Source organism: Cervus canadensis, chromosome 6 (genome assembly GCF_019320065.1).
Source record: "Cervus canadensis isolate Bull #8, Minnesota chromosome 6, ASM1932006v1, whole genome shotgun sequence".
Classification (NCBI taxonomy): Eukaryota; Metazoa; Chordata; class Mammalia; order Artiodactyla; family Cervidae; genus Cervus; species Cervus canadensis.
The window spans coordinates 96,125,036-96,139,558 of NC_057391.1; the positions used below are offsets into that span (position 1 = coordinate 96,125,036).

At 46.6% G+C, this 14,523-nt stretch overlaps 1 protein-coding gene across 3 annotated transcripts in view; it reads right to left on the reverse strand.

Moving 5' to 3' along the window:
- RPS6KA5 (ribosomal protein S6 kinase A5) overlaps positions 1 to 14,523 on the reverse strand; it is a 184,948-nt gene that overhangs the window by 26,057 nt on the left and 144,368 nt on the right. For all 3 annotated transcript variants that reach the window (XM_043472779.1, XM_043472780.1, XM_043472781.1), the window contains one exon: positions 2,524 to 2,674. In XM_043472779.1, coding sequence (XP_043328714.1) covers positions 2,524 to 2,674 — 151 coding nt within the window. The remainder of the gene's footprint in view (positions 1 to 2,523; positions 2,675 to 14,523) is intronic.

The window sequence follows — 14,523 nt, forward strand, 5'->3', positions numbered from 1 at the left end:
TGCAGCTGTACTGTTTTCCATCACGAGCTATGATCTGTGCTTGGCTACTGTACATGTATTAAGAGGAACTTCTCGAGTAAAGGGGTAGTTTAAAGACATCTGTTGTTAGCAGGAGAGCATTTAGTATGTAGAAAGTTGAATGCTATTACAACCCTCTCCACCTCCACTCCATCTGGGCCTTTGCAAGTAGAATTTTGGTCTTTCCTGAAGTGTTCCTGTCATTTACAAAGTCAAGGCAATTGAATAACCTAAAATTAATATTCTAAGCTACAGAAAATTGCTTGAATATGAAAGCTCTATTGCAATATTCGTAAGTACAGGGAACCCTGGAGAAAAAGATTTTCAGGAAAACATGATTTGGGCCATTTTGCCTGAGTCGTCGTTCAGTGGCTCAGTTGTGTCTGACTCTTCGCGACCCGAGGGACAGCAGCTCACCAGGCCTCCCTGTCCTTCACGACCTCCTGGAGTTTGCTCAAATTCAGGTCCATCGAGTCGGTGATGCCATCCAACCATCTCATCCTCTGTCGTCCCCTTCTCCTGCCTTCAATCTTTCCCAGCATCAGGGTCTTTTCCAATGAGTCAGTTCTTCGCATCAGGTGGCCAAAGTACAGGAGCTTCAGTATCAGTCCTTCCAATGAATATTCAGGGTTTATTTCCTTTAGGATGGACTGGTTGGATCTCTTTGCTGTCCAAGGGACTCTCAAAAGTCTTCTCCAACACCACAGTTCAGAGGCACCAATTCTGCAGCACTCAGCCTTCTTTATGGTCCAACTCTCACATCCATACATGACCACTGGAAAAACTATAGCTTTGACTAGACAGACCTTTGCTGGCAAAGTGATATCTCTGCTTCTTAATATGCTGTTTAGGTTGGTCATAGCTTTTCTTCCAAGGAGCAAGCATCTTTTAATTTCATGGCTGCAGTCACCGTCTGCAGTGATTTTGGAGCCCAAGAAAATACTGTTTCCATTTTTTCCCCATTTTTTGCCATGAAGTGATGGGACCGGATGCCATGATCTTAGTTTTTTGAATGCTGAGTTTTAAGCCAGTTTTTTCACTCTCCTCTTTCACCTTCATCTTTAGTTCCTCTTTGCTTTCTGCCATAAGGTTGTATCATCTGCATATCTGAGGTTATTGATATTCCGCCCGGCAATCTCGATTCCAGCTTGAGCTTTACCCAGCCCAGCACTTTGCATGATGTACTCTGCACAGAAGTTAAATAAGCAGGGTGACAATATACAGTCTTGACATACTCCTTTCGCAATTTTGAACTGGTCTATTGTTCTATGTCTGGTTCTAACTGTGCTTCTTGACCTGCATACACATTTCTTAGGAGACAGGTAAAGTGGTCTGGTATTTCCATCTCTCTAAGAATTTTCCAGTTTGTTGTTAATTTTTGAGCCAAACTCCTGAACAAGATATCTGAAATAGTTTGTTCAAATGTTAACCTTTTAATCTAAGAAATGTACATACTGAGAATTTTATTCTAAATGTATTTCTCACTATGCTACCGAACCTCTATAAGAAGTACAGTAATACTTTTTAAAACAGCTAAGACTGAAATGTATCCTTTTTTGAGCATTTAAGAACAAAGAGATAATTCTTATTCTCAATTACTATTTGTTTTTCTCTATTAAGCATGAAAGCTTACTCTATAGTAGTTTTTTCTTTGTTTTGGTATGATATTTTCATTCATTTTTGTGATAATGTGAAAAGCTCAGTTTGCAAAATAAAACTCTGATGGTCCCTCTGGACATAAACATTTAGGTCATGTTTCTTGATACTATGAAATTATTTAAAAGTCATAAGCTCAGAGTTTTAGAAATCAAGGTCATTATATTTCAGGTTGAATATTTAGATGGAAATAACTAGCCAACCCAGTCTATTTTTCCCCAGTTACTGAAAACTATGGTTGTCTTTTTTTTTTACTACACTGAGCAAATTAGGGTGAGCAGACATGTTGGTGCTCTGTAGAATGAATGGTCTCATTAGGCTTTTGCAGAATAAGAAAAGCATCATCTCAAGTACAATGAAAATTAATGAATAATTCTTCACATATTATAGATATTCAACTGAGAAGGAGGCCGATTTTGAATTGTCTAAGATTTCTCCTGGGAAAGAGGAGATGAAATCACTATCTAAAAAGCATAACACAGTGGCAGTAACAGCTCATGAACTGAGACTAAAAAATCCAGTAAAAGTCTCCTCAGTCTATATGCCTAAACTTCCAAATCACACATGGAATCCAATACTTAGAGACTCTAACCAATTAATATGTAGAAAACCAATTGTTATTAGGATCCTCCCCATTCTCACTTCATTTAAAGAGAAAAAGACTTTTTAGGTCCTTACAAGTAGAATTCTAATCCTTCTTAAAGGGTTCTATCATTTTAAAAAGGGATAACACACATGGAAGCAGAGAGAAAACGACGCTGAAACACCCATGTTCACTCATTTCACCAAGAACGCCAAGTACTCTGAAAACAGCAGGGCACAGAAAACCATCTGCTCAGCGTGTTTCACCTGAAAGAAGGGATGTTCTTTGATTTCATCTGCGTCGCGTGGACCGCAGCCCAGTCTCTTCTTGGGATCTTTCATCAGGAGACGCTGGATCAGGTCTCTGGCTACAGCACTCATTTCCTGGGGATACGGAGGCTCGCTCTTTAATATTCTCCTGTAGGCAGATAAAACAACCAGAGGGTGAAGTTATAGTGACCATATTCTTTGCAGAAACAATTATGGTGCAACACACTCTGAAATTTAACTATATGTGAAAAATGGAGATAAAAATATTTAAATTGAGATACTATGAAATAAAATTTCTGAAACTTAAAGAAGCAGAAACAAAAAGGACTGGATTATTTTCCAGTATGTCAATCCTAATGGGAAGTGTTAGTCACTCAGTCGTGTCCAACTCTTTGTGACCCCATGGACTGCAGCCCACCAGGCTCCTCTGTCCATGGAGTTCTTCAGGCAAGAAGACTGGAGTGGGTAGCCAATCTGTTCTCCAGGGGATCTTCCCAACCCAGGGACCGAATCTGGGTCTCCTGCACTGTAGGCAGATTCTTTACCATCTGAATTGGGTTAGATCTCCTATCTATGGACTAGACTCTATGATGAAAGCTTTCACAATGGAAGCAACTTTAATAAATTTCAGAGAAGAGAAAATCAGCACTCAGGTTTGCGAGGAGAAGCGAAACCCCAACCACCCCCGCCTCGCTTCCCCTGCCCCGCATGTCAGCGAACAGAAGGTGCCAGCAGGACGCAGAGGGCGGGAGCCCCAGACAGGGAGCAAAGCCAGCCGGACGAGGCTTGACTCTGAAAAGGGGCATCAGAGCCGGGGGTTCTTCATGGACCGGAGCGTCCTCCTCGTTACTGGCAACAACGGAACAGACCGGGGAGCCCTGGAAGGCGAGAGCCGCTCCAGGAAGGAGCGGGCTCTGTTGTTACCGACGGTACGGCCATGTAAAAAAATTAACATAGTCAGGTTTCTTGATGAAATATTTTAAATTCTTCTAAGGTCACGGAAGAAACCAATCCAATCCTAATGTACCTCTGTCCCTCTTAAGAGCTGGAGCAACAGTTAAATGAGGAAAATATAATGGAAGTGGTTGCTGGAAATTAGGAAGCTTAACATAGTACATGTGGAGATAAACAGTTTCTTAATTATTTGGGTTGGAAAAAGATCCCTGTTGTGCATCTGAAGAGTAACAATGTTTTGGAACAAAAAGAGACAGTTACAGTGCGATAGGAGCAGGAATTCTAGAGCCCTTCTGGATCAGGTTCAGGCACTGGCTGCGTGACCTTGGAGCAGTTCATCAGCGTCCTCCTACCAGAGCTTCCACAACTGCTTTCCCAACAGCAGGACCTGCCTAAAACGGGCATCACTCTGACATGAGTGCGGACCTGGTGCGTGGTGCCTGGCACAGCCCCGGAACGGAGCAAGCGCCAGGCAGACGCGAGCTCCTCCCCGCCCCCTCCCTCCCCTAAGGAACCCCCGAGAAACAGACGGCCTGCAGCAAGCAGCAGTGAGCTTGGGGAGTGACGGGGAGACGGTCACGGGTGACGAGGCATCCCAGCAGCACTGTTCATTTCAAAGCTCATTCTGCATCTAACACTCCATCCTGGGAACCTAGAACACTGCTGAAAGAACAAGCAGAACGCAGCAGAGGGATTCCCTGGGGGTCCAGTGGTTAAGGGTCCTCTCCCAACGCAGGGGTGCAGGTCTGATCTCTGGTCGGGGAAGCAAGATCCCACGTGCTGCGGAGCAACGACCCAGCCCGCTGGCTGCAACAAAGAGAGCCTGCAAGCTGCCACCGAGCCCCTTTCCCTTCTGATTCTTTCCTGCTCTCCCATGGCCCCCCGTCTGTCAGGGCTGCAGCATGAGAGAGGGTCCTCTCTAAGGACATACAGCGTGGGCACCCCGTCCCTCAGGGAAGACAAACCTAGCCTGCCCGTTTCTCCACCCTTCTCCTTTCTGCAGCCACAAGTTTCTTGTGTGAAAGGACGAGGCTCCAGATTCCCTGCTGCTGAGTGAACCAGGTGTAGCAGAAGCACCTTGGTGACTCCTTCTGAGGGTCCTGACTCTGCACCAGTACTTCTTGTACCAAAGTCACCCACGTTTACGGGAAGTCTGCTCCATACCAGGCGCTGGGGGAAGGAATGGTCAGTCTTGTTGACCGTGCTGGGTTCACAGGGAAAGAGGGTTGGTGAGAGGGGAGTGAGCCCTGAAAACAGGCACGGCCCCAGTGAGATGCCCAGTCTGGAAGGAGGAGCAGGAGACGCGTGCACACTTCAGGGCCGCCGTCTGGACACACAAACAGTACCGTGTACACGCGAGACGGGCGGGGAGGGGCCCCACGCAGGGGAGGAGAGGGCTAGATGTGGGTGAGAAGGGCATCAGATCAGGAGGAGACGGAGTAGAAATCTGCAGGAATCCCTGCTGGAGACAGAGCTGATGAGGGAGCAGGCAGAACAAACAGCGATCACTCCAAACCCTCCCTTTTCCCGAGTGAGGACAGCAGGTCCGGAATCAGCAGGAGCAGACCCGCCCCACGAGGAGCGGGACAGGCGGCGGCCTCCCTGGAGACCATGGGAGGACCACTGCTGGAAGCGCAGTGGGACAGGCTCCCCAGCAAGGCGGGGACGCCGTGAGGTCCAGGAGAGGGTCAGAAATGGGTGCGGGGAGGGCAGGAGACGGCAGGCTCAACCCTCCTGTGGGAGGATGACCTCGGATTTACCTTCCTCTGACCCAGTCTCCTTGGAACGCTCGGGTCAAGATGGACGTGAAGCATCCGGTGTGCGGTTACATCAGGTGTGAAGTTACCCCTGAGACGGGAACTGCGCCCCGGGTGAGGGCACGCGGTCCTGGGGCGTCTCAACTGGTTAATAACCCAGGACTGTTTTCCCTTGCTTCTAAATGAATCTTAGAGCCCTCTGGAAAATCAGAACTGGCTCTGAATCAGCACAGCACCTCAAAATGCTTCACATGTCGTGTACTGCCATTTCATCCATGCGACAATCCTGTCAAAAGGTTACTATCCCTGGTTTTCAAATGAAGAAAGAATATACCTATGAATTAAAATTTCAATCAGATATTTTAGAATCTGGATAATATTAATATTTATTTGCAAGAATAAGTGATAACACAGCTAAGAAAATTTTGAAAAATAGTGCGAGAATTTGCCTAACTACATGTTAAAATGTATTATGAAACTGTGAAAGTGAAATGGTGGTAAAATAAATTAACAGTTATATCGAGTGAACAGAAGACACCATTTGAAAAACAGGCATATACAAAAAGTTACAGTTTTTTTTTTCTTACACTGTTTTTTAAAAACGACCAAACAACATAGGAAAGGCCGGCATGATTTAACACATGTCCCAGGGAACCAGCTCTTTGGGAAGGAGACGAACAAGGACCTCACCTTGTACCCTGACCCAGATAAACTCCGAACGGAGTGAGGAATTGCATGTAAACACCAAACGAAGTAACATTAAAATCTATAATAACATATAAATGAATATAAAAGTTGTTTTGATTCCTGTATGTTTAAGTTTCTGAAAACCCCTATGGTAAAAGAAATCCGCAACCAATTAGCTGAAGAATTAACAGAGTAAAGGGTGAGGACATCAAGATTAAAATCAAACCTGTGATGGAGGAAGAGGTGGGTAGATATGTCATAAGCAAGGATGGTAAAATATTCATGGTAGAATCATGGCCGTGAGTGTGTGGGTGTCCACCGTAGCAAATATTTGAAACTCCCCATAATAGAATATGGTGGAAGCAGTAAAACCATGAAGCTTACATATGTGTTTTGTGTGTTCACTAAGACATGACAACAGAGAACTCCCCCAGTTAAGTTTTCAGTGACCTTATGCTCAGCCCATCACCCCATCACCCACATCCGTAAGACTGCTCCTTTCCCCACACTCTTTAACCTTCCTCATGGAATTTACAGATTATCACGTTTATCTCTTAGTTATCTCTCCTCAATAACATGTAAGTTCAATGGGAGTATGCACTGTCTTTTTTCTTTTTTTAAAAAAGCAGTCTTGTTCACTGCTTTATTTCGTGGAGCCAAGAACACTGCTTTGGCCCACAGCAAGTCCTCCACAAATGTTTACTGCATCAATAGATGTCTAATTGTTCTCCATTTACTAAACCAGGATCTTTCTTTCTCAGTCTCAATCAATGTGCATGTGCATAGTCATGTCCGACTCTTTGCGACCCCGTGGACTGTAGCCCACCAGGCTCCTCTGTCCATGGGATTTCCCAGGCAAGAATACTGGAGTGGGTTGCCATTTCCTCTTCCAGGGGAATCTTCCCAAACCAGGATCAAACCTGATTCTTTACCACTTGAGCCATGCTTGCAGGTAACTTTTTCACTTTTTTGCAGAAGGCAAAAGATGGCTTGATTATTTCTATTTGCTGTCTGTAAGTTCACAGTCTTCCCCACTTCATCCTTGACTCTCTCTTTCTGGTTCCCCAGTGGTCCCAAAATGACAGAATCACTTATGTGCCTACCTGAGTTAGAAAGACTTTCCGCTACACTTCACTTACTCTGAATTTTTGTTCAACATGAGCAGACAGTAAAGCATATGATGGAATATCTACTCAATGGTATGATACATAGCCAGTACAAAATCATGTTTATGAAGAGCCTGTTGTTAGAGAATGCTTATAAACTTACACAAAAACTGCAAAATGGGAGTCATACTTCTGGTATGAGCACATTATTCAGGTGAAGAAGATGAACAGGAAATATTTTAGCCGTGTTCATCTCTGGGTATTCTTATCACTGTTTTCTCTTTATGCATGCTTTAAACTGCAGTCAACACTCCTTTTAAATTAGGAATAATAAAATGAACTTCATTTACAAAACCACGGGCTCACAGACAGCCGTCCACAGGCCGGCGAGGACTCCGCGGAGCCTTCGGGCCCTGGCTTGTCCCCTCGTCCATGCTCCGGGCCATCCTGTGGCTCTATCAGAAGGGCGTCCCTGGCGCTCCCAAACCCAAGGCCCTGTACCCCCTGGATTCCTACAGCACTCATCTTACCACTTGTCCATCAGTCAACACCCTCTCTCATGAACTGTCATCTAATTATTCCCTATCTTCCCCAATAACATGCAAGTTTTCTTAGGGCAAGAGCTTTGTCCTTCTATCTCTTTTCCTCTCAGGAGTTAAAAATCACTCGCTGAACACTCTAGAGATGACTGAAATCAATCCCGCTGCTGTCTACAGGCCAGCCCTTCCAAATCCTTTACCTGTAATAAGCATCTGCCTCACCAGGAAAGAACACAGCCTCGTGGAACCAAGTGTTACCCTGGAGAGAGCACAAAGCCACTTCTGGTCACTCCGCACTCAGCCCCAGTTCACCTCCCTGCAGCTCCTCATTTGTAGGACAGCACATGCTGAGATCTAACTTTCAGGGTTGTAAGGATTCAAAGACATGACTCGGGTGACTGGGCACAGAGGCTGGCATCGGGGGCCCTCAGTCTGCTACTCCCCAGGAGCACACCTTTACTGAGCCCGGAGCTGGCTGCCCGGGGGGACGGTCCCACACCATCACTTCCTTCTGCCTGTTCCAAAGTTCTTTCTTGACCCACCTACCCTGTATCTCCTGAGACCACGTCTGCTGGATAATTAAGAATAATGATGTGCAGGATTTCCCTGGTGATCTCAATGCAGGGGCCCGGGTTCTGTCCCTGGTCAGGGAACTAGACTGCACATGCCGCAACTAAGAGTCCACATGCCACAGCTGAAAAGAAAAAAAGATCCCACCGGCTGCAACCACAGACCCCGTATTCCACGATAAAGACCGAAGACCCACGTGCAGCAACCAAGACTCAGTGCAGCCAAATAAATAAATGAACAAGTATTAAAAAAAAAAAAAAAGAATAACAAGATGAGATTCTTGGGCTGGTACCCTTGCCCAGGCTCCAACACTCACTGGAAGGACAAAAAATTTTTTATCTAAACCAGGGATCCTCAAACTTTTTTGTAAAAGGCACATGGTGGGAAGACTCCCAAGATCCCCAACGATCACTGTCCATGTATTCACAGCCTTCTGTGGGCTGGACCTAGTGACTTTATTATAACCACAAATATACAGTAACGATGAGAAGATGCTGCATTCATAATCAGGTAACAGAACATTCCACCTTCCCACCCTCCCAGCAGACTCTCTCTGTTGCCTTCTCAGGCCGCATGCTTCGCTGACAACGCTGCCATGCTGCAGGGGCCCCCACCACAAGGAACTGAGGCTCGCAGTCCTACAACCCAGAGGAACTGAATCCGGCAACCACCACCAGCACTTGGAAGCAGACCCTTTCCCGGGTGAGCCCTGAGATACTGAGAGCCCAGCCAACACTCTGACTGCAGGACTCAGCTAAGTTGTGCCCAGATCCCTGATCCACAGAAACCCTGAGGTTATAAACGTTTGCTGTCTTAAGCCCCTAAGTTTTGAGGTCATTTGTTACTGAGCAATGGATAATAGATAAGTAATAACAAGGCCAGACAGCACATTCTTCAGGCTCCGGAAGCTGCATGGCTTCTGGGGCAACTACTCAGTGCTGCTCCAGCAAAAAGGCAGCCAGACAGGACACGTAAATGGACGCCCATGCCGTGTTCTAATAAACCTTTATTGATGGAGACCAAACTCAGACTTCACATCATTTTCACATGTCACAAAATATTGTTCACCTTTTCATTTTTTCTTAGTTCACAGGTCACACAAAAGCAGGGAGCTGAATGGATTTGACCTGCAGGCTATAGTTTGCCAACCCCTGACCTAAACAACACAGCTAGAGTCTGTTTAAACTATGATTTTGATAACTCTTAGACATGAATTTATATAACAATATGCTTATAACAGCACAATGAAACATGAATAAAACATACTTTACTGACAGATAATAAAATACCACATAAACATCTCGTGGCATATATTTTGTAAATGTCCAAGTCAGAGAAAGTGAGATAGAATCAACCCTGCCGGAGATGGCGGAAGAGCTGCCAGCAGAACCTCTCCGTCCTGACACCCAGGTGAGAGGCAAGCCTCGTTAGCCTGGTTTACGCAGCTCCAGGCAAGTGAGAGGCTCCTTCTTGGAGGGGAGGCAGAAAAGCTGCCAAGAGACTGGTGGCTGAGGGGATACCCATGGGGCAACAACTCACACCCTGAAAGAGGAAGCTCTATGCAGAGGCAGTGAAAGTTGGTGGGAAACATACTCGTAAGAAAAGCACACGCTACATATGTGAAATAAAAATAAGAAACGACTCACAGAAAAGCTAAGGAGCACTCATTCAGATCTGGATGCTGAAAACTTAATGTTTATTCAAAACAGCACCAAGGGACGAAGAATCTAGAAGTGATTTCACATAAACAGCTAAGAGAACGACAAGACCTACCCTTGATGAAACTACTGTCCAGTGCCCAACGCCAGGCCTGGAAGAGACAACAGAATGACTTTGTTCTTTAGTGGACGGGGCCTAGGACTAGGATTTACGTGCAGAGGTTAGAGGAAGCTAATTTCGACTTCTTTTTAAGGGGGGCGGAATTCTACCTGTTAAAGTTCAAACATGAAACTATCCTACACAACAGTGCTATCTGTTCACTGACGGCTCAAAGAGCCGGAGAAGAGACGGCCATCTGGGCGACCGGTGAAGGGGTTCTGACACCAAGGAGAAAGTTCTCCTCTCATTCTAAATCCTTATAGTTTGAAATCTGATAACCAGAAAAACACATTTGTCCTGACTTCAGGCTACCTGTAGATAACAACAGGCAAATAGATAATGTGGATAATACATTATTTTGAAGCATCTCAAATAAAAACTAAAGGAAGTATGCAGCATTCGGGGAAGAGTGCAATAGTTAAGAAGTGGAGGAATTCAACAATCAGAAAAAGCACTGGCTAATTAGGACATCCCGGGACAAGATAATGATACATTTATCTGAATGGTGCATATTTTGTAAAGAACAGACTATTTATGAAAGATTTTACACCAGGAAAGACAATCAGAGTGATTATCTTGGGAGGAAAAAGTAATGTAAGATGATTCAGCTATTGCACTGTTTGTAAATGTATCGTAATGAAACAAAACAAACCCCCATGAATCACAGGTTAACATCAAACTTTAAATAAAATTATTAATAAGACAGTGAATAATTAATGGATTAAAGGGAAGGAATCCTATTTAAATTCTTGAGAAATCTACTCTAGTTTTAAGATTTTAGATAATCTGATTCAGACCCTTTCTCTTGCTAAAATCAGAATGCCAATTAACTGATCTAACGGCAATAAAAACAATTTAAATTTGAACATAATCTGGTTCAGAATACTCCTGCTATCGAGACCAGCAACATACTGTCTCTCTAGAGGCAGAGCTGTGGTGGAAAGGAAAACTGTGAAAGAAGACTGATTGTGTATGTGGAATCAAAAAGAGGGAATCAGTCAGAGCAGCCACTATTGAATGTTGTCAGGTTAGGCGCACCCTTTCATTGGTCACCACGACAGGCATGACCTTGCACGGGACCCAAATTCTCAAGGCTGCGGTCCAGGTTTCCTATACTTCGGAGGCATTTTCAAACTGTCCAAAAGCACATTTAAAATAAGCAAAGTCATGTTGAGAATTTTAATAATAGGCACGATTTAAATTTGATTTTAACAAGAAATATTTCTCATCACTTAGTTCTGATATTAAATAAGCCAGAACAGTGAGAAATCATTTACTTCTTAATCTATCCTGTAAAAGGCACATTCTAAAAAATTTAGCAGTTTTGTTGAAGTAAAATTGAGGTACAATAAACAACATATAAAGTGGACAATTTGATAAATGCTGTCTCTCTCTCTCTCACACACACACACACACAGCTGTGAACCCACGCGCACCGTCCAGAGCAGGGCTGTCCCCATCACCTCCGAGGTTCCGGTGTCCCTGTCACCGTTCCTGCCCGCCCCCCAGTCCAGCCCCTCCGTCAATTCCCACACTTGAGCCAGTTTACACCGCACAGCCTCTTGAATGGGGGGGGGGATCCCCGTGAGGAAGGACCCTGAGAGCTGACTGTGCATCTTCCTCCCAGCCCTCCCCAGAGCGACCTCCAGCCTTTGAGCAGAGTAACCACCACACCCAGGGAAAAGGGAACGTCGGACCTTCGGGGGCCTCTGGCCTCTGGTTCTGAATCGACACGAATTCCAGGAGACCCATTGGCCAGAGAGGGGCTTGAGGAGGCCCGGTTCTAGCGCAGGTTCGTCTCCACTGGGGATGCAGCTGTCCCTGACCCCGCCCTGGGATTCCCGCCCCAGGACCTGACGTGTAGTTGGGACAGACACTCGGCAGCTGGCGGGAGCCCCCCGACCTGAGGAGTAAGTGCGGCTCAGGCGGGAAGGGCCAAGCGGAGGCCATGGGAACCGCCTCGGCCAGGGAAACCGTGAGTCAGAGAGTCAAAAAGCAGTGCGGGATCTCGGGGCGTCTCTGAGGCTCGCGCCACCAGCGAGGACGAGAAAGCGGCAGGAGCGCAGTTTCCCACCGCAGCGCCCTTGGGCTCGCCTGCCCGGCCGGAGCAGAAGACAGCAGATCATTATAGATTTAACCAGGCGGGGGCTCCAGGTGCAGCTGCTGGACCAGACATGGTTTCAATGCTTGAGTAAATGAATACAAGCTCTGGTTTTTCTCCACCCTGTCCATCACTCCCACCATAAGGAGTCTCTCAGTCAGCAAAGCCAGCCATGTACCCTCACTGTCCTACCTCCAGGGTTATCCATTCTCCAACCCTATGCACAATTCAGTTCACAAAGCTCTTGATCGCCTTTCTTCCACAGACAACCACACTGGCCCATTACCTTGGTGGCTTTAGGCTGACTGGACCTGGTGAGCAAGAAGTAGCGATGACTCAACTTACTGGTGAGACCCCGTGTGTCCCAGGGTGGGGACGGATCTGACTGAAATCCAGGGGCCTCTACCCTGGTGGGTTTCTAGCAGTACAGTGGTGCAGGGTACCTCGAGACATCTCTCCCAAGGTAAAGGGTATGTTGCTGCAGCTGGCCTCTCCCACCACCAAAATAGGAGGCACGATGCCCAGTGGGCCTTAGGACGTGGGAGGCGACATAGTCATCACTGAGTGTGTTACTCCGGCCAATTTACCAAGCGACTTGAAAAGCTGCTGTTGAGTGGAGTCCAGAACAGAAGATGGGCCCAGGCCACTGGGAAGCTGCTCTCTCACTTGGCTCCTCTGACTCAGCAGACCCAGGGGCGCTGGAAGTGGCAGACACTTCCAAGTGTTTGGAGCCTTTGGCAGCCCTGAGTGGTGAACTAGAGCACTCAGGATTTTGGAGCAAATCTCTGCCATCTTCTGAGGATAACTATTCCCCTTTTGAGAAAGAGCTCTTGGTCTGCTACTTGGCCTGAACATTTAACTTTGGGCCCCCAAGTTACACGCCACCCAAGATGCCCATTTATCTGGTCCATCAAACTGTGGAGTTGGGAGTGCACAGCAATACTCCACCATCAAATGGAAACAGCAAACACAAGACTGGGCTGAGCAGGCGCTGAAGATACCATATGCTAAGTGAAGAAGTGGCCTAAATGCTCATGGTCCCCTCGCCTGCTACGCTGCCTTCTCTCCACCAGCCTGCATTTATGGATGGCCACACCGGGAGACCCTACCGTGGCTGAAAGAGGGACAGAAGACTCAGGCTTGGTTCACAACAGCTCTGCACGATGTGCAAAGGTGAGCGCAAACCCTCCTGGCGGGCAGAACGCTGAGCAGTGCGCCTAGTCGTTCACTGCACTTGGAAGGACAAAAGGCCAGACATGTAATTTTATATTCATAAATGGGTTGTGGCCAACGGTTTGGCTGGTCAGGGACTTGGAAGGAGTATGAGTGGAAAGTGGGTGACAAGGAAATCTACTTGACAAAGGTATCTGGGGAAAAGCTTTGTTGACAGACCTGTCTGGGCAAAACTGTGAAGGTTCTTGTGTCCTGTGTGAGTGCTCACTGCAGGATGACCCGAGCAGAGCGGGGTTTTAACAGTCAAATGGGAGGGCTGGTCTGTCAGCCTCTCTCCAGCAAACCCTGTCATCAGCCAGTGGGCTCGTGGGCAAGGTAGCCACGGAGGCAGGGCTGGAGCTGCGGTACAGACTCAGTGGCAGGATTTCCACTCACCAAGGCTCATCTGGCTTCAGGACACTGTGTGGAGACCAACACAGAGTACCTTATGCGGCACCAACTCCCAGGGTGATCAGCCAGCTTCTGGGGCAGGTTGATTACACCGGATTGTTGTCATCGTAGAGGGGACAGATTTTCACTGTAACTAGAGTAGACACTATGGATGTGGACTGCTTTTCCTACAAGCAATATTTCTGCCAAAACTGCAATTCGCAGGCTTAAAAAAATTCCCTATGCACCATCATGGTATCTGCACAGCAGTTTCTGATCCAGGAACTCGCTTCATAGCAAAAGAAGTACAGCAAGAGACCACGCTCTTGGGATTCACTGGCCTTAACCATGTTCTCCACCCTTCTGAGGCAGCTGGCTTGATAATCATGGTGGAATGATCATTTGAAGATTCAGTTACCACACAAGCTAGGGTGGCAAGTTTCTCCAGAAGGCTAAAACCCTCAGAATCTACATCCAGCATACGGTGCTGTTTCTCTCATAGCCAGGATTCACGAGTCCAGAAATCAAGCAGTAGATATGGGAGTGGGACCACTTACTCTTACTTGTAGTGATTCACTAGCAAAATGTTTGCTTTCTATTCCCGTAACTTTATGTTCTGCTGGCATAAAGGTCCTAGTTCCAGGGGAAGTAATGCTTCCTCCAAGAGATTTAACAGTGACTCCACTGACCTGGAAATTAAGACGGCCACCGAGCCACTTCCTCATGCCTCTGAAGCAACAGGCAGCAGGAGCTGTGATAGCGGCGGAGATGAACGGTCCTTACTACCATGGGACGCTGGACTACTGTTCCACAAGGGAGGCAAGGAAGAGCATGCCTGGGATACAGGAGACGCATTACGGTGT